At 52.8% G+C, this 27,833-nt stretch overlaps 4 protein-coding genes across 4 annotated transcripts; all 4 read left to right on the top strand.

The window, feature by feature from the left end:
- The first annotated feature begins 1,005 nt into the window (after positions 1–1,005).
- Positions 1,006–3,320, top strand: LOC120371456 (hemoglobin subunit beta). Its single transcript, XM_039487233.1, has 3 exons — positions 1,006–1,163; positions 1,281–1,503; positions 3,068–3,320. The coding sequence occupies exons 1-3, from the start codon at positions 1,072–1,074 to the stop codon at positions 3,194–3,196; spliced, it is 444 nt and encodes a 147-aa protein (XP_039343167.1). The 5' UTR covers positions 1,006–1,071; the 3' UTR covers positions 3,197–3,320.
- Positions 3,321–6,939: 3,619 nt separating this feature from the next.
- On the top strand, positions 6,940–8,864 carry LOC120387704 (hemoglobin subunit epsilon-like). The gene is made up of 3 exons (XM_039508721.1): positions 6,940–7,073; positions 7,201–7,423; positions 8,721–8,864. The coding sequence occupies exons 1-3, from the start codon at positions 6,982–6,984 to the stop codon at positions 8,847–8,849; spliced, it is 444 nt and encodes a 147-aa protein (XP_039364655.1). The 5' UTR covers positions 6,940–6,981; the 3' UTR covers positions 8,850–8,864.
- A 7,100-nt stretch (positions 8,865–15,964) lies between these two features.
- Positions 15,965–16,912, top strand: LOC120386121 (olfactory receptor 51G2-like). The gene has a single exon (XM_039505013.1). It carries the CDS (start codon positions 15,965–15,967, stop codon positions 16,910–16,912), a length of 948 nt encoding a protein of 315 aa, XP_039360947.1.
- A 6,908-nt stretch (positions 16,913–23,820) lies between these two features.
- LOC120388891 (olfactory receptor 52D1-like) lies at positions 23,821–27,475 on the top strand. The gene is made up of 3 exons (XM_039511001.1): positions 23,821–23,838; positions 24,336–24,422; positions 26,555–27,475. Exons 1-3 carry the CDS (start codon positions 23,821–23,823, stop codon positions 27,473–27,475), a joined length of 1,026 nt encoding a protein of 341 aa, XP_039366935.1.
- Positions 27,476–27,833: the final 358 nt, after the last annotated feature.

Here is a 27,833-nt window from a genome sequence, read left to right on the forward strand (position 1 = left end):
TGCCTCTCCTTCGGCGCCTGACCCAAAGAGCAGGGCAGCCACAGGAGAGATCCCCATTGACTCCCGCTGGCTCTGGGTCGGCTCGCAGCCGCTGTGTCTCGGGTGACCCAAGGCCCGTGCCTGGGGCTGGATGGAGGTGGAAGCAGACGCAGCCCACAGCTGGGTGCCTAGTTTAACACAAGCATGTCCGCCCTGTGCCCTGCCCCCTCCATGGCTCAGGGCAGCACGCAAGGGCGTTGTCCTGCTCGCCAAAGCTCTTTACCAGTGTGGCCGGGGCCACCCAGAGCCGGGCTCTCACCGCGTGGCCCCTGGACGGCTCCACTCCAGAGGTCAGGCCCCGGGACTGGAGCAGCCCTGCCACTGGCTGTGGAGAGACGGGGTTGTTTTCAGCTCTGCTACAGACTTTCTGGGTCGCCTTGGCCATGTCCCTTCCCCTCCCTGTGCGATGGAAGTGCCGATCCTTCCTGTCTCCCGCCCTTCATCTGTATTTAGCGTGCAGGGCCTGCTCTGCCCTGCCTTGCTGGAGGGGCTCGCTCCTACCCTGCCTGGCAGGACAGGCCCCGGGACTGGGCAATAAATCCTAACTCATCTGACTGGCGATGATACGAATACGAGACCGTGGTGTGCCCAGAGCCAGCCGGGTTCAAATCACGGGGAAAGCAAATGTTTTCATCCAGCCTTGCCCCGGGACTTGCTGCTCAGGGTGAGCCTTCCTTCGAGGGGGTGAGCGGGGCGGGCGTGGTCCTTTGGTCTCGGCCTAGACCTCTGCACCACTCTTTGGCAGCTGGGTATGGGAGCTGCCTGGCTGTAGCCGGGAGAACAGAAGGAAGGGGGCCTGATCTCTCCCGCTGCCTTATCCCTGGGCACTTTGCCCCGCAGACCACACCCCGACACACCGTGCCTCCTCCTCCAGGCTGCACGGGCAGCGTTGGCCCCAGGCCCAGCCAATGGCCGTGTGGGCTAAGATGAGGAGGAGCCTTGGTTAGGGTATAAAAGTCCCCAAAGGGGACTCCAGCTCAGCTACTGGTTCCTCACGCAGCTGACGTGCCGAGCAGAACCACTCTTGCCATCATGGTGCACTGGACAGCCGAAGAGAAGCAGCTCATTACCAGCCTGTGGGCCAAGGTCAATGTGGAGGAGATTGGTGGCGAATCCCTGGCCAGGTAGGCCGAGCCCCACGGCATCTGCCTGGTTGCTTCCTGGGCTGGAGAAGCCGCTGCTTCTGCAGGGAGGCTGTGCTAACGTGGTGCCTGTCTCTGCTTGTGTCTCCCTCTCTCTAGGCTGCTGATCGTCTACCCCTGGACCCAGAGGTTTTTCTCTTCCTTCGGGAACCTCTCCAGCCCCAGCGCCATCCTCCACAACGCCAAAGTCCTTGCCCATGGCAAGAAGGTGCTGACTTCCTTTGGGGAAGCCGTGAAGAACCTGGACCACATCAAGCAAACCTTTGCCCAGCTGAGCGAGCTGCACAGCGAGAAGCTGCATGTGGATCCTGAGAACTTCAAGGTGAGTCCGGCTCTGGGCTGACCCCTCTTCCCAGCCCCCTTTCCATCCCCGGAGCATGGCCAGCAGGAGCAACCATGGCCAGCCTTGGTTCTGGGTCAGCCCCTTGCAGGCAAGCTCCCAGGAGAGCAGTGTCAAAGGTGGCCTCCTGGGCAGTGTCGTCAGCAGCTCCTTACCATCCAGGGAACTGACACCAGGCTTCAATGATCAGGGTCTTCACCAGGGAGGGCTCAAGGGGAAACTCTGAGTCGTCTCAGGTTCAGGGACCCCTGTGACAAATCCACGGATGCCACGTGCGGGAGGGGACTAAACGTGAGAAGGATTCAGATTGGGAGGGGAAAGTTCTGAGTGAGGGAAACGGAGAGAGGTGGTCAGCAGGTGAGGGGACGCACCCGTGGGAGGGAAATCTCTGTGGTCAGGGCATGCGCAGCCTGCTGGGTGGAGTATCCGTGGTGGGTGAGGACTGCTGTGCCATCATGTGGCCAGGGCTCTGCGCAGCTCCCTACTTAGCACTTCTCCTACGGGCAGGAGGTTCACGCGCGTTGGCAGCAAAAGCGTCAAGGGACGGGGTGAGGAAACCACGAGGCGGGAAGGAGAGAGACGAGGGGAGCATGAAGCAACGATATGGGAGGGGGAAGAAGTCAAACCGCGTTACAGGGTTCGAGGTGCAGGCAGGCGACTGGAGGAAGAGGAGGCGTGGAGGCAGGAGGGGAAGGGAAAGGCAGTGAGGGATGGCGAGGAGGTGGGTCAAGTGAGGGCAGCCGGGAGGAAGGGGAAGGAAAAGTGAAAGCAGCTGTGGGAGCGGGAGGAGGTCTGAGCCAGGGGATGTCAGGAGAGAGACATCCGTCTGGAGGAGACAGAAGGACAGTGTAGGAGGCAGAGACAGGAGAGACGCAGGAGGAAGGAAGAGTGGGATTTGGGGACAAGACAACCCAGGCGTGCTGGTGAGTGGCAGGAGCTTTCTGGGGTGAGGTGCATTTTGGGGCAAGCTTTGGTCTCTGGTAGCACAAATCCCCACTTCCCTGAATCCTGATATTGCAGTAACTGGGGGCTTGCTGCCTGGCTTTGTGCTCTGGGGTGGGGGTGGGAGGTGAGCCTCCCTGGCTCGGCAGGCGTCCTGAGGCTAAGAACCTCAAGGAGCATTTTGGAAGGTGCCAGGTGCCCAGTTTCATGTCATTCTGCAGAGACACGCAGGCTCCTGTGAGCAAGGAAAGGCAGTGAGAAATTCCACTGGCCGAAACAGCCGAGCGCCAGAGTCCCCCCGGGGTTTGTAACACCAGCGAAAGAGGATGGTCATGCTGGGGTGAGGCCAGCGTGATGCAATGGAGGCTCAGGCCAACAGTCCATATCCTCTATATAGGGCCCCCAGGAGTGCCCTTGAGCTACAAAACCAGGTTGCTGGTTAATTTTCTTTAATGGGCTCTCCTGGGGAGGGAGGTACGTGAGTTTATATTGCAGAGTTGAAGGGAGCACAGTCTCCAGCTAGTTTTACAAACCCCCAGAATAGAGAGGGGTGGGAGTTCAGAGCGGTGCTGACCCGGGGTGTATCTTCTTCCTTCTCCTCCAGCTCCTGGGCAATATCCTCATCATCGTCCTGGCCACCCACTTCGGGAAGGAGTTCACTCCTGCCACCCAGGCTGCCTGGCAAAAGCTGGTTGGTGCGGTGGCCCATGCTCTGGCCCTCGGGTACCACTGAATCATCTGGAGGGACCCCCCAGCGGGAGGTCTCCAGCTACCTCCCAGGCTCCTCTGCACCTATGGGAATCCTCTCCTAGGAGTGACAGGCTGTAACAACCAAATAAAAACCTTCTGCTGAAGCCTCCCTGAGTCCCTGTGTCTGTGTGCGCATGGGGAGGGTGGGGGAGGGCTCGGGGTGGCGAGAACTGGGGGGTGCTTGTAGGTTTCACAGAGCGACCATGGGTCAGCACCTTCGCTGGTTTGTCTGTCTGCACTTAAGGGCGTGTGCCCTGCGCTCTGAAAACTCGCCTCACAAATCCCCAGGGCCAGGGGACCTACAGGCCTGGCACAAGTGAGCACACTAAGAGAGAGTGTCACACACACACACACACACACACACACACAGCTTTCGTGGGTGAATACCCACTTCGTCGGATGCAAGTGGGCATCCGACGAAGTGGGTATTCACCCACAAAAGCTCATGCTGCAGAACGTCTGTTAGTCTATAAGGTGCCACAGGAGTCTTTGCTGCTTTTACAGATCCAGACTAACACGGCTACCCCTCTGATACTTCACACACACACACACACACATGCCTCACTAAGGAGCACCTTGAATGAGAAGTCGCATAAGGTGCCCAAAGCAGAAAGCCCAGAGTGAGTGGACCCCCCTGGTGTATTTCAGTGCACTATTTATTGATTGATTTATTGTATTTCTAGCAGTAGGAGCAAATAAGAGCTCCCCCCCCCCCCCACGGGAAGGTTTTTATCAGCCCAGGCTCTCTGCTGGCATGCTGCCTCCCAGCAGTTTGCTGACTCACACCGGCTCAGTCCAGGCATGGGTGGGGGCAGTTTTTAGATAAATGGTTTAAAGGGAGCTATCAAGACCTGGCCAGACTTAGTTCAGTAGATCCTTTGCCAACACCCTTTGGCCATTGCGTGGCCTCCTGGAGCCTGATCCTGCCAGCCGTTATGCGTATGAGTAAAGATGCAGAGGAGTAGCTGCCATCAGGTTCAAGGAGCCCCCTCTCCCCCGCTGCTTCCCTCTTCTGTGTGAAGTTATTCACATACATAAGAGTTCACAAGATGGGACCTGTAGGCTGTAAATAAATGCAAAGTAATGTAGGTTGGAAAACATAATCCCCACTGTGTCAAGTATCAGAGGGGTGGCCGTGTTAGTCTGGATCTGTAAAAGCAGCAAAGAATCCTGTGGCACCTTATAGACTAACAGACGTTTTGCAGCATGAGCTTTCGTGGCTGAATACCCACTTCTTCAGATGCAAGTACTGGAAATTTCCAGGGGCAGGTATATATATATGCAAGCAAGAAGCAAGCTAGAGATAATGAGGTTAGTTCAATCAGGGAGGATGAGGCCCTGTTCTAGCAGTTGAGGTGTGAAAACCAAGGGAGGAGAAACTGGTTCTGTAGTTGGCAAGCCATTCACAGGCTTTGTTTAATCCTGAGCTGATGGTGTCAAATTTGCAGATGAACTGAAGCTCAGCAGTCTCTCCTGAGACAGTCCCGCTGACGCCCAGGAGCAAGAAAGAAAGAAAGAGCTCTCAGAGTCAAGGCGGAGAGTTCTGTGAAAACATCTGCTCTATGGGTAACAACAGTCAAAAAAGTGAACAGAGTTTTAAAACCTTTCGGGAAGAGAGAGATAATATGACACAAAATATCATATTACCTCTGGATAAACCCATGTGATTTCCAAAACCTTGAATACTACATGCAGAAGTGGTTGCCCCATTTAAAAAAAAAAAAGATGTATTGGAATTGGAAAAGGTTCAGAAAAAAGCAAAGCAAAAAATGATTAGGGGTATAGAACAGCTTCCATATGAGGAGAGATTAATGAGACTTGGACTGTTCAGCTTGGAAAAAGATGACTAAGGGAGGATATGACAGAGGTCTATAAAATCATGATGGGTGTGGAGAAAGTAAATCAGGAAGTGTTATTTACTCCTTCTCATAACAGAAGAACTAGGGGTCACCCAATGAAATTAATAGGCTGCATGTTTAAAACACACAAAAGGAAGTATTTCTTCCCACAATTCACAGTCAACTTGTGGAACTCCTTGCCAGAGGAAGTTGCAAAGGCCAAGACTATAACAGCATTTAAAAGAGAAGTTCATGGGGGATAGGTCCATCAATGGCTATTAGCCAGGATGGGCAGAGATGGTGTCCCTATCATCTGTTTGCATGAAGCTGGGAATGGGCCACGGGGATGGATCACTTGATGATTCTCTGTTCTGTTCATTCCCTCTGGGGCACCTGGCATTGGCCACTGTCAGAAGACAGGACACTGGGCTGGATGGAATTGGTCTGACCCAGTATGCCTGGTCTTATGTAACCTGGCCTGGGAGCGGGACAGCACTTTCCTTCCTGGCTGCACAGGGCCTGCTGCTTTCAGGTGAATAACCATGAGAGTAACAGAGACATTCTTTACTGTCAGGGAGAACTGGAAAGAACAGAGGAAAATGGCATCCCATAGCAGCAACATGCAATGGATATTCCCCCCCACCTCCACCCCTGCCTCCTGCCTCCTGCCAGCCTCCTTCCCACTACCAAAGGTAGGGGACACTTACACCTGCCCCGCTAGTCAAACACAGGGAATAGACTAAGGGGTGTTTGCCACCCACCAGCCCCCTATGGCAGTGAAGGTTGTCGAGTTCCCTGACTTCCCCAGGAGGGGGCAGTCAGTCCCTCCTCTGCGCCACGCCCTCCACACACCATGCCGACATCCGCAGTGGACGCATTGACACGATCAGGCGATATTAGCCGAGGTGAATGTCGCCCCAGAGGCCAGGCGCTGGGAACATCGTGGCTGTGGCTGGGGGACTCCTTGTGTGAAGAGGCCAGGATGAACCCTTCCAAGGCAGCCTTTGTCCCGAATCAGTGCTCCCCAGTCACACGCCAGTGCCCGTGGGAACCCAGCTGGTGCGATGGACTTTGCGGGCTCCGGGATTTCGAGCAGGCCAGTGAGGGGGTTGGTGTCAGCGGCGCTTTGCAGAGGGGAGAGCAGGACTGACGGCCAGGCCCCGGTAGCCGGCGGCGTGGGTAGCTGATGGGCTGCCATGAGGCCCTCTGGCCTGTTGGTTGGCTGGTTTAACAGCAGGCAGAGCGTGGTGAGGGGGGAGCTTTCCTCCCACGCTGAGTGGAGCCGGGAGAAAGGGGGAAATTCCCCTCTGCACAGAGCAGCAGTGCCTGCTTATGCCTCTTTCAGAGGGCTTAGAGAGCCGTGTGCTGCGCCTCGGGGCGGGGGGTGGAGAGAGGTCATTGACAGAGAAATTCACGGTAAAGGGTTCCCCAAGGGTCCTAGGGAAACTCGTCCCCGCAGCCACGACTTGTGTGAATGATTATTGCAGGGGAGCAGGTTTTGCTGCTCGCGTCGGGGTTCTTCTGACACAGGCTGTGCCGGCCCCTGGGGCATTCAGCCCTGGCCCAGGCCGAGTGCACGACTGGCCACCAGCCAGCCCAGTTCTGAAGGGCTAAGTGGGACTGAACTGGTGCCTATCCCTCGGGCCAGCTCCCTGCCTGGGGTCACAGCAGTGGGCTGCAGGTATAGAGAGTGGGGCCTAGCGCGGAGCCCTGCCCCCATCTGGCCTGGGGCCCCCTCCTCGGAGATCACACCCTGCCCAGACCGTCCCCACCCCAGGCAGCGCAGACCCCGCCCCAGGGCTGACCAATGGCCGTGTCCACAGAGAGGGGGAGGAGCTGAGGCTGGGGGATAAAGGCCCGGCTGGGGGTCTGCCGCTCAGCTACAGGTCCCTCCCTCAGCTGCATCTGCAAAGGCCCCTCGCTCGTCACCATGGTGCACTGGACAGCCGAAGAGAAGCAGCTCATTACCAGCCTGTGGGGCAAGGTCAATGTGGAGGAGATTGGTGGCGAATCCCTGGCCAGGTAGGCTGAGCCCCACGGCATCTGCCCCACTGTCCCCTCCCTTCCCCCAGGCTGGCAAACCTGCTGCTTCTGCAGGGAGGCTGCAATAACCCTGTGTGTGTCTCTGCTCCTGTCTCCCCCTCTCTAGGCTGCTGATCGTCTACCCCTGGACCCAGAGGTTTTTCTCTTCCTTCGGGAACCTCTCCAGCCCCACCGCCATCGTCGGCAACCCCAAGGTCCGTGCCCACGGCAAGAAGGTGCTGACCTCCTTCGGGGATGCCGTGAAGAACCTGGACAACATCAAGGCCACCTATGCCAAGCTGAGCGAGCTGCACTGCAACAAGCTGCACGTGGATCCCGAGAACTTCAGGGTGAGTCGGGCTCTGGGCTGACCCCTCTGCCCAGCCCCCTAGGGACACGGGGCCGCCCTTTGGGGCAGGGAGGCATCGCTTAGGGGGAAGCTCCGGGGCAGGGTGGGGGGACGACACTCAGATGCAGTGAGTAAATAATACAGCAGAGAGATGCCAGCCTGCCATGAACGGCGTCTCCCCCGAAGAGGGGGAATTTGCAGCGCCCCATGGTCAGTCATTGTGCAGTGAAGGGGTCAGGTGTTTGGGCAGGGCAAAGGGCTAGGGGGAGCAGAGGGTTAGGGGGAGCAGCAGCGGGGTGGGACTCTGGTGGGAGAGGGCAGAGGGGATCCTTTGAGGAAGGCAGGGATTGCCACAGCGTGATGGGCTCTGCCCCAACCCCACTTCCTCCCACCCTGTGTGATCCAGAGCAGATCTCTGCTCAGTCCCAGCTGCACACCACTGGCAGCGGGAGCCAGGCAGTCTGGCTGCGAATGGCCATTTCTGGTTCTTTTTCATGTTAACTTGGTTCCAAATTTGCCAGGTTTCCATCAAAAAAACAACAACCCAAACCAGATTATTTGTTAAAAACAGACCGTTTTCAGTTTGGCCCTTTGAAAATCTTTGAAAAACAAAACAAAACCAAAAATATTTTCAGCCAACCCAGGTTTTTTCCCCCTCCAGAAATGTCTGGCTTGTCTGCTGTAAAACCATGTGGGTGGTATTTTTTTGGACCGGCGCCGGGAAGTGGCACCAGAATGGGTCCCCATAACCGAGCTGCAGACAGGGGGCCAGTCGGGTCGGCCAGGGAAGTGGGGGGCTGTGGGAGGAGGGTCTATGGAACAGAATAATTGAAGCCGGGGAAGCCCGGGTGGGTGCAGAGAACCAGGGGAGAAAGGCAGGTGTGGGGTGGTGGGTAGCCGGTGAACTAGGTCCAGTGGGGCTGGGGGATGCAGAGAAGCAAGGGGTGGAACGAGGCATGTGAAGAGAACACGCGGCTCTGGAGGGGACCCCCTGGGGCTCACGTGGGACTTAGAAACAGGGACAGGAAACGGACTACTGCAAATGATCATAATGGTCCCTTCTGACCTTAAAGTCTATGAGTCTATGAGTAAACAATGCCCGCGGTCCATATGCCGTAGAGAGGGACCCCGGCTGGGCCAGCAAGTGTCTGACGGGCTCCTGTCCCCCTAAGCCATGGCCCGGGCGGGTTTGCAAAGAGACAGGAGATGAGCAGAAATGACCGAGGAGAAGAGTTGGGAACCCTGGCACACGGGTGTGCGGTGGTTCAAGGGGGTATTTTCTTCCTTCTCCCCTGCAGCTCCTGGGTGACATCCTCATCATCGTCCTGGCCACCCACTTCGGGAGGGAGTTCACCCCGGCCTGCCAGGCCGCCTGGCAGAAGCTGGTCGGCGTGGTGGCCCACGCGCTGTCCCACGAGTACCACTGAGCCCTCGGCAGGGACCCGCGGGACGGAGAGAGCTTGCTTCGTTCCAGGCCTCTCCGCACCCTGGAGGCCGGCAGGCTGCAAGCGTCAAATAAAAGCCTTGCACTGCAGCCTTCCCCATGTGTCTGCGTCTCTGCGTGCACCGGGGCGGGGGGGACACACACGGGAGGTCTGGGGGCAGCTGCTGTTGCCCACTGATGAGTTTGCTTCTTGTTCTCTAAGGGTTGGTGCAGCCAGAATTCGCTGCCCCGCGGCACCAGGTCTGTGCAAACCGAGCCCCACTGAGCCCCTCCCTCCATGCCAAAACACGGCAGCTCCTCAGGACAGGCCAGCAAAGGACCTGGCTGATGCTGCAAATCAACAGGACTGACACAGAAACAAACCCAGTTCCCCCTCGCCCTGGGGTTCATCAACAGATCACTAGGGATGCCGGCTACTTTACAGCTGAATTGCAAGGACAGCCAGCAGCTCAAGCGATGCACTCTAAAAACCCAGCCCAAGGGCTCTCAGCTGCTCCCCCACCCCTCAAACCAACTCACCCCAGTACCTCGCTGATGAGCGTCCTGCACCCCTTGGAATCCAGACCCAGGGGCAGCAGGCACCCTCCTCCCCACCCCTCAGGCAGTTAGCACCTCACCCTCCCTTCTCTCCAGGTCCATTTGCTCCCCAGCCGTCCTGAGGAGCAGTCACCTCCTCCACTACCCTCTGCCAGGCTAACCCCCTACAAATTGTGTAGGGCCCAGGACATCCTCCAGCCCAGGGATGTCCCCCGCTGTGCTCTGTGGGTCATGCATCCAAACCAGGGAATTTTGCTGGGGCCAGGCAGGCTGCGACCTACCACAGGCGCATCCAGGCGCTTCCTTCTCTGGGACGCTGGGGCCAGGTTTTATTTTCTCTCCCCTCCATTGTTTTAGAGCTTGTAGGATTTTCGTTTGAAAAAATGACCATAACAGAGCCGCTAAGGGGCCAGCGGCTGCCTGTCACCGCACCTGCCGGGCAGGGAGAGGGGTCAGCCGGGCAGCCCCTGGAGATGGCGAGAAGGCCAGGCCTTGGCTGTGTCCGGTGGTCTGGCTAGCACTGGAGGTGGCCGGGCTGTTAGCAGCTGGCCCTCACTGTCTGCACGGGAGGAGAGAGCTGCTGTGAACGGCACTGGTTCCCCTGAGTCTTAGCCTGCAAGCCGCTGGCTGCTGCTTGGCCCCAGGGCAGGGGTGCTGAGTCGGGCAGGGCCGGGGCGGGTATGCTAACCCGCTCCTCTCCTGCTCAGAGCGGGGCGTGGGGCTTTGCATGTGGGCAGCTCCAGCCCCTCAGGCAGCCTGGAGGACATTTGCAGCTGCTTTCCCCCAAGTATCCTTTGCTTCAGCCCCTCAGGCCTGGCACAGGGGCTGGGGGAGTCCCGGGCTATCCCATCCCACCAGGACCTGGCTGGAAACAGAGGGGTTCTCCCCTGGAGAGCAGAAGAGGGAAAACACCCTCGGTGCAGCCTTCTTTCCTAACTTTCTGTTCGCTTTTTTGACTGACGCTGCACACTGAGCGGATGTTTTCAGAGATGTGTCCACAATGACCCCAAGATCTCTTTCCTGAGTGGTAACAGCTAATTTAGACCTCAGCATTTTCTGTGTAGAGTTGGGATTATGTTTTCCAACGTGCACTACTTTGCATTTCATCTGCTATTTTGTCGCCCAGTTTTGTGAGATTCCTTTGAAACTCTTCGCGGTCTGCTTTGGATTTAAGTATCCGGAGTAATTTTGTATCATCTGCAATTTTTCCCCCCCTTACTGTTTACCCCTTTTCCCAGATCATTTGTTGAATAAGATTGGTCCCAGTACAGACCCCTGGGGGACACCACTATTTACCTCTCTCCACCATGAAAACTGACCATTTATTCCTACCTTTGTCTCCTGTCTTTTAAGCAGTTACTGATGCACAAAATTACCTTCCCTCTTATCCCATGACTGCTTACTTTGCTTAAGAGCCTTTAGTGAGGGACCCTATCAAAAGCTTTCTGAAAGTCTAAGAGCACTATAGCCACTGGTCCCCCTTGCCCTGGTGATTGTTGACCCCCTCAAAGAATTCTAGTAGATTGGTGATGCGTGATTTCCCTTTACAAAAGGAGGAGGAAGAGGGTAAGAATGGCAGGAGGGGGCAGGAAGCTGACTGAGTGGGTGACAGGCACAGAGGCATGGGGAGTAGTGTGGGGGAGCTGGGACTTTCTGGGGGAGGGACCCTGGGGGACCTGCGGGAGGGGATCTGAGGGATCTGGGGCCTGTACTGAGCCCACCCCACATTCTGTCCTTGCCACCTCCCTTCCTGGTCCAGCCCAGCAGGGACGCAGTGAGTGGGGAGGCTGCTGGTTCAGCAGCCAAACGGATGGAGAGCAGGTTCAGGGCTATGCCTGCTGCCCAGTGAGAGGGCGGAGGTCCCTGCTGGGCTGGGGGGCAGCGTGGTAGGGTTGCCTGGTGACAGTGACCCACAAGATCCCAGAGTCTCGGAGCCCCGTGTCTTCAGAGGCTGAGGGACCAGCCCCACGGTCAGAGCTGCTGGCTGAGGGGCTGGCTACATCCAGGGAGCACCCAGCGAGCCGCTGGTTGGTTTCATAAGAACATAAGAACATAAGAACATATGTTCTTGTGTTCTTATGTTATGTTCTTATGTTCTTATGAGCAAAGCAAAGCCAAGAGGCCATTTCTGTAAACGGCCTCACCCAGCGGCCTCCCCCCTGGTCTGTCTCCCCCAAGCATGCCATCCTGAGAGCCTCTGTCACCCCCTTCGGGAAAGGCAAACCGGCTCCCTCCTCTCCAGGGAGGCTGAGTGGGGACAGGGAGGGACAAAGAAGGAATTTTTACCTACGTCATTTTGGCAGGGACCTTGGGGGAAGGACCTTTCCCAGGGCTGCCCAGAGGGGGGGCAAGTGGGGCAATTTGCCACAGGCCCCGGACCCCGCAGGGGCCCCCAGGAGAGTTTTTCGGGGCCCCTGGAGTGGGGTCCTTCACTCGCTCTGGGGGCCCCGGAAAACTCTCACGGGGCCTGGGTCCCCGGAGCTTCTTCTGCTCCGGGTCTTCGGCAGCCAAAGTGCCCCGAAGACCCGCGGCAGGGGCCCCCCCGCCGCTGAATTACCACCAAAGCGGGATCCACCGCTGAAGTGCAGCCCGGTCTTCGGCGGTAAGTCGGCGGTGGGGTTCCTTCCGTTCCGGGACCCGCCGCCAAAGGGCCCCGAAGACCTGCGGCGGGGACCCCCCACTGCCGAATTACCGCCGAAAACCGGGCTGCACTTCTGCGGCAGGTCCCGCTTAGGTGGTAATTCAGCGGCGGGGGGCCCCCACTGCGGGTCTTTGGGGCACTTCGGCGGCAGGTCCCAGAGCGGAAGGACCCCCCGCTGCCGAAGACCCCAGGCCCCCGAAATCCTCTGGGCGGCCCTGCCAGCGCCTGGGGAGCGGGGTCACCTGCTGGGATCATCTGGGTATATCTCGCCCAACCAATTCGCTGCCATTATAGGGGGCCTTGGGCGTTGGAGGGTTCCTTGGTCCATCCTGTTCTCAGTTTGGGGCACACTGCAGTGAGGACTGAAATGCTTTAGTCTAGCCCAAGTCACGGGGCTCAGTACGGCTGTGCCAGGACGCGCTGTCTCTCTCAGCTTTTATAATTAATGCTCACAAGCCAATGTAATTCCCCGGACCTTACAGCTGGCTTTGCCCTTCGCAACATCACCCCAGCGGAGATTCCCATGTGACTCGGTGACTAGGGCTGGGAATTTGAGCCGGCATTATAAACACTGACTGTCTGCCCTGCACGTAGGAACGCACAGGCAGGTACGAGGTGTTTCATCCCTTTGATTCTTCTCTTTGGCACTTGGGGACAATTTAGACAAGCTTCTAGCAAGGCAACATGTTTCAGTTCCATTCCAGGTCACCCTTCAATGTTTTAATTATAAAATGTCATTGTTTGACGTTTGTAATGAGGAGCTGGTTTGGGGTTAGAATCTACCTACCTGCCACCATATCTATCTATCTATCTATCTATATATCTATCTATCTATCTATCTATCTATCTATCTATCTATCTATCTATCTATCTATCTATCTATCTATCTATCTATCTATCTATCCCCATACACCCCATCTATCTATCTATCTATCTATCTATCTATCTATCTATCTATCTATCTATCTATCTATCTATCTATCTATCTATCCCCATACACCCCATCTATCTATCTATCTATCTATCTATCTATCTATCTATCTATCTATCTATCTATCTATCTATCTATCTATCCCCATACACCCCCTCTATCTATCTATCTATCTATCTATCTATCCCCACACCCTTATCTAATCTATCTATCTATCTATCTATCTATCCCCAGACACTCCCCCATCTATCTATCTATCTATCTATCTATCTATCTATCTATCTATCTATCTATCTATCTATCCCCACACCCCAATCTATCTAATCTATCTATCTATCTATCTATCTATCTATCTATCTATCTATCTATCCCCACACACCCCTATATCTATCTATCTATCTATCTATCTATCTATCTATCTATCTATCTATCTATCTATCTATCTATCTATCTATCTATCTATCTATCTATCCCCATACACCCCATCTATCTATCTATCTATCTATCTATCTATCTATCTATCTATCTATCTATCTATCTATCCCCATACACCCCCTCTATCTATCTATCTATCTATCTATCTATCTATCTATCTATCTATCTATCTATCTATCTATCCCCATACACCCCATCTATCTATCTATCTATCTATCTATCTATCTATCTATCTATCTATCCCCATACACCCCCTCTATCTATCTATCTATCTATCTATCTATCTATCTATCTATCTATCTATCTATCTATCTATCTATCTATCTATCTATCTATCTATCTATCTATCTATCTATCTATCTATCCCCATACACCCCCTCTATCTATCTATCTATCTATCTATCTATCTATCTATCTATCTATCTATCTATCTATCTATCTATCCCCATACACCCCCTCTATCTATCTATCTATCTATCTATCTATCTATCTATCTATCTATCTATCTATCTATCTATCCCCGTACACCCCCTCTATCTATCTATCTATCTATCTATCTATCTATCTATCTATCTATCTATCCCCGTACACCCCCTCTATCTATCTATCTATCTATCTATCTATCTATCTATCTATCTATCTATCTATCCCCATACACCCCCTCTATCTATCTATCTATCTATCTATCTATCTATCTATCTATCTATCCCCGTACACCCCCTCTATCTATCTATCTATCTATCTATCTATCTATCTATCTATCTATCTATCTATCTATCAAATTAACAATGAATGTTAAGATCCATGAAGGAGGGAATGGATAGCTCTATGGATAACAAAACAAGAATATCTAGAATCAGAATGATTTTTTGGTAAGGGATATAAAACCTCGTGGTTCAGGTCTTCAATCAGTGTCTTACTATTAGGGATTAGCCTGAGACCTTCATGGGCAGGGGAGGGAAAGAATCTTATCCCACATCTGTTGAGCGTTTGTTGCACTTGCCTTTGGAGTATCAGCTGTTGGCCACTGTCAGAGACAGGAGACTGATGGAACACGGGTCTGACCTGGTCTGACAATTTCTAGGTTCATTCTGATTCTAACAGGTCATGCTGCCAAGCACAACCAAGCAAGGATGAAATTATTGTGACTAAGGGCTCTCGATCTTCACGCTTCTGGGCATATGCTGGTTTCCAGCGGAGTCCAGGAAGAAATCCTGCTCCTCTCCTGTGGTGCAGCACTGCGCAATTCCACACTTTACCTGGGCTGGGATGTGCTGCTCACGCATCTCACGGCTGTCAGGAAGAAGTGAGCGCGAGGAGAGAGACGCGTACTATCTCCTCCATCCCCCTTCCAGTGTTCCAGCACTGGAATAATCAGCACTGGCACAGGATCAGGGATGAGCTAGACCACTGGGCTCTGGCAGTGCATTCGTGTCTGTGTTTCTTAGTGGACATCTGAAAATTAACCTAGCCTATGCCTCAGTTTCACACATATTCACCCAGATCAGAACCAGTGACCTCCTTGAGGCACAGAAGGGCATTGACAGGTAGGGGAGCTGAGCCTCTCACAGGGTTTTCCAGCCTGGGTACCAAAAGTCAAGACACCAAAATCCATATTTTGGCACTGAAATAAGTAGCCTGATCTTCAGAGCTGCTGCTATTGAGAAGTCAGCGGGAGCTGCTCAGCATGCCCTGGACATCAAGCTGCCTAAGCTTGGATTGGGGCACAGCCGGGTTGGAGTTTTTTCAGAAGTGGTGCAGGAGTAAATTGATTAATTCCATTGTCCATCCCAAGTGAGCCAATGCAGTCACATGCCCTGAGGTCAAACAATGCCACTTTGCCATTCTTATACGTCCAGACCAAAGGGTGAGTGTAGAGCGCGAGAAGCTCCAGAACACATGTCCTGGACGTACCACAAGCGGTTGTTCTGGCTCTCCCCAAAAGTGTTGTAACGGCACTCTGGAGTGATCCAGCATGCCTTGAGTGCTGGTCCAGGCGCAATAATTAACTCCTTGTATGGTAATGGCTGGTAAACGCTGACTTTTTAATAACAACTGCAGTTAAACCAGGCAAATCTGTCTCTCTCTGTGGAGAAATAGATCTTAGAGGCTCATGGAGGAAACAGAAGGTTGGTACATGTTCACACCAGACATTTTAATCTCCCACAGTCTGTATAGGAATGTATATGGTGTCATCACCATAGACTCTGATCAGCTCCCAGCTACTAATGGATGTTTGCTTACCCACCTCTGCGAAGTAAATCGGGATTCTTAGCTCCACTTTCAAATGGGAAACTGGGGCACAGACAGATTAAGTGACTTGCTCACATTCATACAGGAAACCTGTGGAAGAGATGGGAACTGAACCCAGATCTTTTGTGTTCCAGCCAATGCCTTGATTGCAAAACGATCTGTTTTCCCCAGCAAGAGAAAAAGACTCTGACTCTTTATCCTGCTCTGTTGCATCTAACTGGAGCTTTAAATGTATATTTCTCCATTACTATTTCAGGACAGGGAGATTTGAACCCAAAGGGGACAGAGTCCAAAGCACAGCATGTCAGCAGCAGATGGTACCAACCTCAGCAGCACCTCAGTGTTCCTCCTAACAGGCATACCGGGACTGGAGCATGTACACCACTGGTTTGCTGCTCCTTTATCTTTCATGTACGCTCTTGCAATTTTGGGAAACGGCACCATCCTGTTTGTTATAAAAGCGGAGCGATGGCTCCACCAGCCCATGTATTATTTCCTTTCTATGCTGGCCTCCACGGACCTGGGTCTGACTCTATCCACGCTGCCGACGGTGCTGCGTGTGCTTTGGTTCAACTCCCGAGAAATCAGCTTCAGCGCCTGCCTCCTCCAGATGATCTGCATCCACTCATTTTCCTTCATGGAGTCCTCGGTGCTTCTGGCCATGGCGTTTGACCGCTACGTGGCCATTTGCAACCCTCTGAGATACACCTCCATCCTGACCAGCCCCAGGATTGCTAAAATAGGACTGATGATTGTCTGTAGATGTACGTTGGTGCTGGTCCCATTAATCTGTTTTCTTACACTTCTGCCATTCTGCAGGTCTCGTGTGCTCTCCTATTCCTACTGCTTGCATCAGGATGTAATACGACTGGCATGCTCAGATACCACCTTCAATAGTATCTATGGCTTAACTCTAATCCTGCTCATAGTGGTACTAGACCCATTGCTGATTATCCTGTCTTATGTTATGATCATTCAGATGGTCTTAAGCATCACGTCCAAGGAAGAGCGCATCAAGGTCCTGAACACCTGCGTCTCCCATATCTGCGCCGTCCTGATCTTCTACATCCCCATGGTTGGCTTGTCGATCATTCGCAGGTTTGGGGAAAATGCCGCCCCCATCATTCACGTTCTCATGGCCAACATCTACCTTTTTGTGCCCCCGGTGCTCAACCCTGTCATCTACAGCATGAAAACCAAACAGATTAAGGATGGGATCCAAAGGATCTTGTGTCAAAAAAAGGCCTGACCTGGGCATGGCCAGTGGCTTAGGTGTTATTCCAGGATATGTGTCCTAAGTCTTCATAGAATGGTGAGACTGGGTGATAGATAGATAGATAGATAGATAGATAGATAGAACATAGGAATATAAGATCAGCCATACTGGGTCAAACCACAGGTCAGTCTAGCCCACCATCCTGTCATCCGACAGTGGCCTATGCCAGGTGCCCCAGAGGGAATGAACAGAACAGGGAACCATCAAGTGATCCATCCCCTGTTGCCCAGTCCCAGCTTCTGGCAAACAGAGGCTAGAGACACCATCCTGCCCATCCTGGCTAATAACCATTGATGGGCCTGTCCTCCATGAACTTATCTAATTCGTTTTGAACCCTGAGTCTTGGCCTTCACAACTTTTTCTGGCAAAGAGTGCCACAGATTGACTGTGCGTTGTGTGAAGAAATACTTCCTTTTTTTGTTTGTTTGTTTGTTTTAAACCTGCTGCCTGTTAATTTCATTGGGTGAGCCTTAGTTCCAGTCTAATGAGAAGGAGTAAATAACACTTCCTTATTAACTTTCTCTACACCAGTCATGATTGTATAGACATCTGTCATATCCCCCGTAGTCGTCTCTTTTCCAAGCTGAAAAGTCCCAGTCTTATTAATCTCTCTTCATATGGAAGCTGTTCCATACTCCTAATCATTTTTGTTGCCCTTTTTTAACCTTTTCCAATTCCAATATATCTTATGATCTGTCTTAAAATAGATAGATAGATAGATAGATAGATAGATAGATAGATAGATAGATAGATAGATAGATAGATAGGGTGGATGGGGTTAGATAGAGAAGGGGGAAGGAGATAGATAGATAGATAGATAGATAGATAGATAGATAGATAGATAGATAGATAGATAGATAGATAGATTGTATGGGGGGAGAGAGAGAGAGAGATCTAAGAGAACTTCCTCTGTATGGTAGCAAGTATACATCCTTATACAGCCCCTTGATTTTTATGCTTCATGTGACTGATTAAAAGCCAGAGCTGTGGCTTAAAATATTGAGTGCTATTTCCCTCAGCTACTGACTTCAGTTTCCAGGCACTCGCAGGATTATGCGGCATAGGGCAGGCAGTTTCGGAGCAGGTGTGTAGCAATTGCTGCCACCACACACTCTCCACCTCCTTTGTGCAGGCATAACACCCCCAGGAGCCCCTGTCTCCCTCCCCTGCCCCCCAGCTCTGGGTGGCTCACAGAGCGATAGCAGAGCCCGGGAACCCTGCGTGGGCTGCAGAGATTGGCAGGGCTGTGGCTCCCGATAAGGAGCGGAGGGAAAGGCAAGTCAAGCCCGCGGCCCTGCTCCTTAGCCAGGAACGGGGACGGTTGCTTGGTTAGTTTGTGTTAACAAACCACACCAGGCACCGTTAAGGCATTTGAAACTCCCAGCTCATCTGTGGGTCTCACCCTGACCATAAATGTGATTTCTTGCCCCTGGCTTCCTGGCACAACGTCTTGCTTGTTTAATTATTAAACATTTGTTGGATTTTTTAAAACCAGTTGCTTCTGGGAGCCGCTTGAGGTAAGCACCACCTGGAGCCTGCACCCCTAACCCCCTCCCGTGCCCCAACCCCTGCCCCAGACCTGATCCCCCTCCAACCCTCCGAATTCCTCAGTCCAAGGCCAGAGCACCCTCCTGCACCCCAAGCCCCTCATCCCCAGCCCCACCCCAGAGCCCACACCCCCAGCCGGAGCCCTCATCCCCTCCCTTCTCCACATCCCAACCCCCTGCCCACCTTTGCTGTAGTGCCTAGGCCATGGACCAGGCCCATCCTGCGCTAGGTGCTGTACAAACAGAACAGAAAGGCTCTGGTGCATTTCCCCTTCCCTGAAAAGCCTCAGCAGTGAAAGGTGAAGAACAGGGACCTTGCTGGCTGCATCCTTGCGCTTGGGGCTAGCTGCAGCCCAGAGATCTGTGCACAGCTGAGGAGCCAGGTCAGTGGAACAGCTTTTGGCAGGAGCCAGCAAGAGCATGGATGCCACTCAGGTGGGACCGGGAGGTCAGTTCTCTTATTCCAAGGTGCAGCCCCACCTTGGGAGACGGGGAAGGCAGGAGGCTCCATCACTCAGATGCAGAGGGGTCCCTATTTGTACTGTGTGAGGCTCTGCTGCTTCCAGCCATGTTTTCTTGGTTTCAGCCCAGGCTGATTCTTGTCTCCGCATCTTGCTTTGAGTTTAGATGTTGAATAAGCTCAAACCAAACCCACCAAGTTTCCCCTGGACCCAGCCTCGTAGAAGTGTCACATAAGTGTCCGAGCTGGGGCACAAAATCTTCTCACCCACTTTTGCCACAACGATACATCAAAATGAGCAAACTAATTATACTTTACTCCCCGCTCAATAACCAATTACTCAGCCCTGGTGAGAGAGGAAGGCTCTTGTAGTTAATTAGCCACCAGAACAGTAGTGTGCAGATCATTTTGCTGTGTATTAGGAAACCATTATCTCACATCACTGGGATCAATTCTGAACATGCCCCATCCATTAGGCCTTGTCTTCAGGGAAGGGCAGGGACGGCTGCTTTCTACATGTGTTTACAACATGTAAAGGAGAGGAGAGGCTGAGGGAACTGGGGTTATTCAGTCTGCAGAAGAGAAGAGTGAGGGGGGATTTGATAGCAGCCTTCAACTATCTGAAGTGGGGTTCCAAAGAGAATGGAGCTAGGTTGTTCTCAGTGGTGGCAGATGACAGAAGAAGGAGCAATGATCTTAAGTTGCAGTGGAAGAGGTCTAGGTTGGATATTAGGAAACACTATTTCACTAGCAGGGTGGTGGAGCACTGCAATAGGTTCCCTAGGGAGGTGGTGGAATCTCCTTCCTTAGAGGTTTTTAATGCCCAGCTTGACAAAGCCCTGGTTGGGATGATTTAGTTGGGGTTGGTCCTGCTTTGAGCAGGGAGTTGGACTAGATGCCTCCTGAGGTCCCTTCCAACCCTGAGATTCTATGATTCTATGATTCTATGAACACCGAGCATGATGGGTTCTGACCAGATGTGGTACTACAAGAATAATAATAATAAACTGATATTCTTCCTGCGTGAACAAAATACTATAGGAGCATTTCCCCCTTTCTTTCCTGCATGGTTTTAAGGATGAAAATGGAATATAACCCCCGCACACGCATTTCCTCATTAAATCCAAGATAACTATTTCTCCTTATGAGTTTCTCCTGTACCTGCAGCTTGTAAAACTGTGGGAGATAACCTCATCATTCACCCGTGCGCCTGTTCTGATCGGTGCACTCACCGCAGGACTCCTGTGGAAATTGACTCCTTTGTCACCTCAACCGTGAGAAATGGCGTAGTGGGACCTGCCCAAGTGGTTCGCTGCCAGCCTCCCACGGAGGGTGCCTTTATACTGCAGGCATATGAAACCCCATTGGGGTGACAGGGGTGCATGGGGCTTTCTGCTGGTCTGGTGTGTAACAGGAAATAACTGGCTTGAAGCTCTAGAGGCCGGACATTCGCCAGTGACTATAACAGTGTCTGGATTGGCACCAGAGTAGCTGAGATCAGGATCTGTCTCTGTGCAATAGATGTGGGCTGGACCGAACACGCCCTGTTCGAGGAAGAGGCAGTTCATCGCACGGGGAGTGCTGGAGCCAGCCCTCCTGCCCCACCTACACACAGTGATTCCGCTGCTCCTGTTGGTCAGTCCTGCGCTGGAGAGACCACCACGAGGTGGCAGAGAGTGGACAGGGCTCCAGGCCTGCTCAGTTCCTGGTCACCTTCTGCAAACCCTGCCGACATGGCGGTGTGCCACATCCCGCAGCGGACATAGCGTTGTAATCGCTTTGAGATGAACAGGCCTCGGGGGGTGTGACGTTATTGATATAAATGGGAACCATATAGAACATGGGTTGAAACCAAGGTCCTGTGGTGGCACCAAATCCTAAGTAAAGGGGGTCATATAAGGTGTCTAAGACCAGGTTCTGGGTTGCTGGTTATGATTATGCTGTCTGTATGTCTGTGTATCATTTTGTAGTTTAAGTATAAGTATTGGCTCTATACTGGCTATATTTTGTATTATGCTCTGCCTCTGGGAAGTGTCCCAGACAAAGCTAATGTTAGCCCGGCATAGCTGGCTTGATGGCCCATTAAAGGGCCATCAGCTACACAATTGACCCATGGAGAGAAGGCAGACACGCCTTGTGACTCAGCAAAGTATGCAGGGACTGGCCCATGTGACTCCAGGCTCCATATTATTTTTGCTGTAAGTTTCCACCGTGAGGACAAAGGGATTCTTACACCTGGAAAAGTCTATATAAGGCGGATGCATCATCTCCATCTTGTCTTCAATCCTGCTTCTGACCTCTGGAGGGACTTTGCTACAAACTGAAGCTATACACAAGGGACTGAGGACCCATCCCAGCGGGGGATGTATTCCAGAGACTCAAACTGAACCTGCAGTTTACTCCATCACTGCTGCAAGCCTGAACTAAGAACTTTGCCATCACTGTATGTAATTGATTCCATTTAACCAATTCTACCTCTCATCTCTACCTTTTTCCCTTTGTAAATAAACCTTTAGATTTTAGATTCTAAAGGATTGGCAACAGCGTGATTTGTGGGTAAGATCTGATGTGTATATTGACATGGGTCTGGGGCTTGGTCCTTTGGGATCGAGGGAACCTTTTTCTTTTATTGGGGTGTTGGTTTTCATAACCATTTATCCCCAGGATGAGTGCACTGGTGGTGATACTGGGAGACTGGAGTATCTAAGGAAATTGCTTGTGTGACTTGTGGTTAGCCAGTGGGGTGAGACCAAAGTCCTTTTGTCTGGCTGGTTTGGTTTGCCTTAGAGGTGGAAAAACCCCAGCCTAGGGCTGTGACTGCCCTGTTTAAGCAATTGGTCCTGATTTGGCACTCTCAGTTGGGTCCCGCCAGAATCGCTCCGTCACAGGGGGTAACACTCACCAAGGGCGCACAGACGCCGTGGCTCACTAGATTAACCATGATCCCCTCAGGGTCCCCTTGCCCTCCCCTCCGACCAACTCCTCTTTGGGCTGTCAGGGGGCGTCTCTTGGATCCCTAGGCTGGGGATTGACTTGGCCACATGAGCTACCTGTCCTGGGGCTGCGATCGCTTTTGCCACCTGGGGAGGTGAGTTGAAGGAGGCCCATTACCTCTTAAAGGGCCAGTCTACCTTTGTGTTGTCTTCCTATTCCACGTGAGTACAGTGCCTAACGCAGCGGGCTTCTGACCCCGACCGAGGTCCGCCACCTCTCACGCACGTGTCCGGACCACAGGGCTATGGGGGATCTGATGTGGGCACCCACAGGCTCTCCTCTTGAAACTGTTCCACTTGAATTCAGTAACTGAATATTAATTGGACCAGAAACTGAGTTAGAATGATGCCACCTCCCGGATCTGAGAGGTGGCAGATCCCCAGTAAAATCCCTTCTCCCGTCAGGAAGAGAGAGGATAAAACTTGGAGGAGGGTCTCCTGAAAGCTGACTGAGTGCTGGAACCACTGGCCTCTCCCTGGCAGCCTCGGGACACACCCACCGCATGGACTTAGAATCGCACCGGCACTTCCCCGTTCACAGATTGTGCTGGGAGTTAGGTGCCTGGGCACCCAGAGAGAGGCAGCAGCAGGCCTGCACTGACGCAGAAACATGGGCACCGAGGAACTTGCCATGCAAACACTGAGTGAGTTTGGGCACCGACTGGGACAGGCCGCAGCCAGAGGGGCATTTTGGGAACCACAATGGCACCTCAAAATGGGACTCAGGTGCCTACGTCTGGGAGTTAGGCACAAAGGACTCTCCTCCCCTTGGAAATTAATAATAATAATGAATAGCAGCCTCATGGCAGGAAAGCAACCCTGCCGAGGGACGGGCGCAGGTCCGTGCGGTGTCGCTGTAGCCGGGTGGGTCCCAGGACATTAGAGACACAAGGTGGGGGAAGGGATATCTTTCACTGGACCAACTTCTGTTGGTGAGAGAGACCAGTATGTGCATAACTTTAGCATCCCATATAAGCCAAGTGCTCCTGTGCTCCTGGGTTTAAACCTGAGCTTAAGCGTTTTCCGAAATCAGGGCTCACAGTCATCCTAATACTGTCCCATTGCTGTATCGCCTGCCAGGCTGTTTGCTTTTCAGCCTGCATCCTGTGTCTTTTGTCCTCCAGGGGTCCCCCCCCAGCCTCAGACCCCCCAGCTGGCCTCTGGTTCCCAGTGACAGCCAGGCCAGAGCCCCTGCCTGGGCTGTAGAGATTGCCAGGGCTGTTACGCAAGATAAGGAGTGTCGGGGAAGGCAAGGCAAGCCCCACGCCCTGGGCTGGATCCAGGCCGGGGGCTGCCGAGTTGTTCAGTTTGTATGAAGAAAGTGGAGCTGGTTAAGGCATTGGACTTTCACAGCTCGTGTTTGGGGCCCAGCAAGAGCTTCCATTTCATGCAGCTCCCTGCTTTTTTCTGGTACCTTGTGCCTCGGTTATTCGCCGCTAGCTTGTTTGTTGGGGGTGATTGAACCATCTTGAAAAATTATCATGCTTTCTATTTAGTGTTAGCATAGTGCCCGAGAGCCCTTACCCTGGGCCAGGCCCTCACGGTGCTAGGAGCTGCACAAACCCAGAACAGAAAGCTGGTCTCTGCCATAAGAACAGAACATAAGAACATAAGAACGGCCGTACCGGGTCAGACCAAAGGTCCATCTAGCCCAGTATCTGTCTACCGACAGTGTCCAATGCCAGGTGCCCCAGAGGGAGTGAACCTAACAGGCAATGATCAAGTGATCTCTCTCCTGCCATCCATCTCCACCCTCTGACGAACAGAGGCTAGGGACACCATTCTTACCATTCTGACAAACTGACAGGCTAAGCATAGGACGAGAGACAACAGATGGATGGGGGAGTGCAAAGAAACCATGAGGCAATATTGGTCAGCGAGATGGCCTATAAACCTGCTGTACGTCTGCAGTAGGTTGTTCCATGCAATGAAATCAGGAAGGACTTTTGCATTTTTAAATGGTTTATGTTTACAAGGGTCCCGCTGCAATTTTATGGTACACGGTGTCCTGACATTTTATTCATGTTCTTCTCCTGGGTGAAAAGCATGAGTGTAAAGCTGCCCCAGGGTGCTTTACTTCAGTGCTTCCTGCTACGACGGTGGTAGGGGGAGATCGGGGCTGACCCAGAGCCAGGGAAGTCACTGGGAGCCTTGTCCCTGGCTTCTGGGAGCTCTGGCTCAGACCTCGGCTAAGGTCTGAATAAAGTGCAGAACGGGGGCCCTGTTTCCATGGAAGTCAATGGCAGAACACTCACTAACTCCACGGGGACCCAGCTCTCCGCCAGCAGCCAGGCAGGTGCAGTGCCTGGGGGGTTCAGGTGCTCAGCTCTGATCCTCAAGTGTGACTTTGGGTCTCCCTTCATCTTACACTAAAAGGCTCCCTCTGGTTCCCTCAGCCACACAACGGGGGCCCGCTCCGAAGGCAGCTGGCTCCAGACTCCCAGCGTGAGACGTGTGCGGATAACTGGGACCTCGACTATCCTGTACCGGGAGATTGCTTCTCAGTCCGTTGGCAGATCATCTAGTCTGACCTCCTGCTCCTCACAGGCCACAGCACCTCCCCCACCTGCTCCTGTAAGAGACCCCAACCCTTCTGGCTTTAAAACCGATGAGTGTATGAGACTGGCTAGCCACGCAGCCGTGTCCCGGCCCCCCGCCACTGGCTCATCGGGCTGCTGGGTTCAGACACATCAGCACCCAAGGGAGGGATGGGCCAGCATCGTAGCCAGCTGCCTTCGGAGTGGGGGTTTGGGCAGCTGGACTGGCGGGGTGGCCAGACCCTCAGGTACCCACAGCCACCAGGATGCCTGATGGGCTGGGCAAGGCAGATTCCGGTCCCTCCTGCTGCTGAGGTACCATGTGGGGCTGATGGGTTATCGCCCTGCAGATGTTCAGGGGCTGGCGCTGTCCTGTGGAAAGCTGCTCTCGAAGCCGGTAAAAAGTCCAGCTCAGCCTCTGCCAGACCATGGTCTGGGGAGAAATAAACAGGCTCAAGCCGGAGGGTTGAAGTTAAAAGACCTGGACACAAGGAGTCATCAAGGCTGCTGGTAAAGTCCTGGGCTGGCACGACAACGAGTGGCAAGAGTCTAGAACGGGGAGGAAATGTTCCGGGCTGAAATCAGTGACGGGTGATTGGGGACTGTCCGTGGGGGGAGGGGGCTGCCCCTCTTTGGGCTTTGGTTATCGGGGGGCAGCGAGTGGGAGTCAGGGGGATGGATGAACTGGAAGAGACAAACTTTCCCATCGCAGCTGCTGCCACCACCCCGGTCTCCTGGGACCCTGGCTGTATCTTGCGGATCCTGAGAGACGTCCTTTCAGGGACTGGGCCAGAGAGGGGTTTGAAATGTGGTTTCATTCTGGTGCAGAACAAAAGCGAGACCTTTAGAAAGTGACCCCCAGCGGTCAGGGCTCTCACCTGGTGAATGGGAGACTCAGCTTCAAATCCCTTCCCTGGATCAGGGACTGCAAAGGGGAAAAGGGCTGTTGCTACACTCAGAACTTTTCTTAAAACTTTATATTTCAAGGGCTTTAGCTGATTTCCTGGTGTCTGTCTGTCCTTGACCGAAGGCTTTGAGGATTTGTAATGGTGGCAAGAGCTGCCCTGTGCAGACCCGGCACACGCTCAGCACTGGAACCTAAATCGGAAGAGGCCCCTGATAGTCGCATGCATAGGTAGATACCACGCCTGAGAACAGGACAGTCGAAGGGGAGAGGGAGGTAGGAGTGAGAAGGTTAATTTGCTTTGTTGTTGCTCTTAGGGCAAGACTCAGGGGACCAATCTCAAGCCCAGTGGATTTGAAGGACAATGTATAAATCCTCCCTGATCTCCAACAGCTACAGAGCCTGAATGGTGCCTGGGCTCCGTCTGCATTTTGCTGCACTTGTCAGAGATAAATACAGCAGCCCCTGACCTGCCGGAGAGCGCCGCTTATCCAAACCAAGCACAGGTATTTACTCTTACTTGGCTCAGCGCAGGAGATACTCAGACCGAGTGTTCACCAAAGGCTTAACTAGACACTTTGCTACTGTTTGGTAAAGTGCTTTGAGATCCTTGGATGGAAGAAGCTATACGCAGGAGGCGGAAGACTGGAAATATAGAAATATGAATCTAGCCAACAGAACAGGCAGGGCTTTGCTACAGCTTAGACAGATAGATCGATGTCATGGCAGGGGTTCAACACCAAATAATGGGAGGGGAATTTTATGTTTTTAATCTTCCTTTATGAATTAAGGCCCTGCCCCTGAAATCACAGGTCTAAGTAACTTTGCCCACTTCCCATTGAACTCAGTGGACGTGCACTCAGGTACAAAGTTACTGATCTCTGGGAGTTTAGTCAGGGTGTTAATCTCTGGTACCTAATGAAATGAGGATGGTGATACTGACTGGCCTCACAGCGGGGTGGGGAAGATAAAGCCATAAGCAAACAGGAGGAGCACAGATAGCAGGAGGCCAGAGAGGTTCCTTGGCAGAAGCATTTCAGCAATAAGATTGTCTTCGACTATCAGCCAAATGCAAAATTTCTCCACATCTTGATCTTGCAGGAAGCAAAATTTTCAGAAGTGGCCTAGGATACAGGATGCCCGTCGGGTCAGCTATCAACAGCACTGACGCCAGCTCAGACGTCTTCATCCTGCTGGCATCCCAGGACTGGAAGCTGCCCACATCTGGATCTCGATCCCCTTGTGCTCCATGTACATCATTGCTCTGTTCGGGAACACCGGAGTGCTAGTACTGATACTGGTGGAGCAAAGCCTGCAGCAACCCATGTACCTTTTCCTCTCCATGTTGGCTATCTCTGATCTCATTCTCAGTTCCACCACAGTGCCTAAAATGTTGCTCATGCTCTGGTTCAAGGCTGGAGAAATCTCATTTGCTGCCTGTCTCACCCAGATGTTCTTCGTCCATGCCGTTTTCGCTCTGGAGTCGGCCATCCTGCTGGCCATGGCGTTTGAGCGGTACGTTGCCATCTGCCACCCCCTGAGATACAGAGCTGTAGTAACAAAGCCCCTGGCAGGGAGAATAGGGGTAGCAAGCATGCTCAGGAGCGTGTGTGTAGGCCTCCCGTTTGTCTGGTTTCTTAAAAGGTTGCCATACTGTGGCCACCACATCGTCCATCACACCTACTGCGAGCACATGGGCATAGCCCGGCTGGCCTGTGCCGACATCACAGTAATTACTGTGTATGGTTCGATCGTCACTTTCTTAGCCATAGGGTTAGATGTTATCTTTATTGCTGTGTCCTACGCTCTGATCCTCAGGGCCATCTTCTGGCTCCCCTCCAAGGACACCCGGCTCAAGGCTCTCCGCACCTGCAGCTCCCACTTCTGCGTCATATTAATATTTTACATACCGGCCTTCTTCTCCTTCTTAAGCCATTGCTATGGGCGCAATGTCCCCCGCCACATCCACATTCTTCTCGCCAACCTCTACGTGCTGGTTCCACCCACACTGAACCCCATCATTTACGGGGTGAAAACCCAGCCGATCTGGGCCAGGGTTCTGAAAACATTCGATCCTCAAAGGCGCAGCCCCTGAAAACTGTCCTAGAATTCACAGCTGACTGCTCGGAGTTGCTAATACCCAGGCCCTGGTCTGAAGCCTTGTGAAGTGTTAGGTTTCAGTGGGTCAGGCCGTTAGGATCACAGACAGAAATGCTGAGTTCGAGGTGATGGGAATATTCATGGATTTTAGGAAGAAGGAAAGATCTAAGTGTGACCTTCTGGCTATCACAGGCCCTTACATTTACCCCGTGTTAAGCCCAATAACCTGAGTTTCATTAATCATTTTGAGAAAGGATCCAGTCTCGATCTGTAAACAGCAAGAGATGGCGAATCCACTGCTTTCCCTGGCACTTAGTTCCAATGGTGAATCACATTCCCTGTTACGAATGTCT

Source organism: Mauremys reevesii, linkage group 1, assembly GCF_016161935.1.
Source record: "Mauremys reevesii isolate NIE-2019 linkage group 1, ASM1616193v1, whole genome shotgun sequence".
In the NCBI taxonomy this organism is placed as follows: Eukaryota; Metazoa; Chordata; order Testudines; family Geoemydidae; genus Mauremys; species Mauremys reevesii.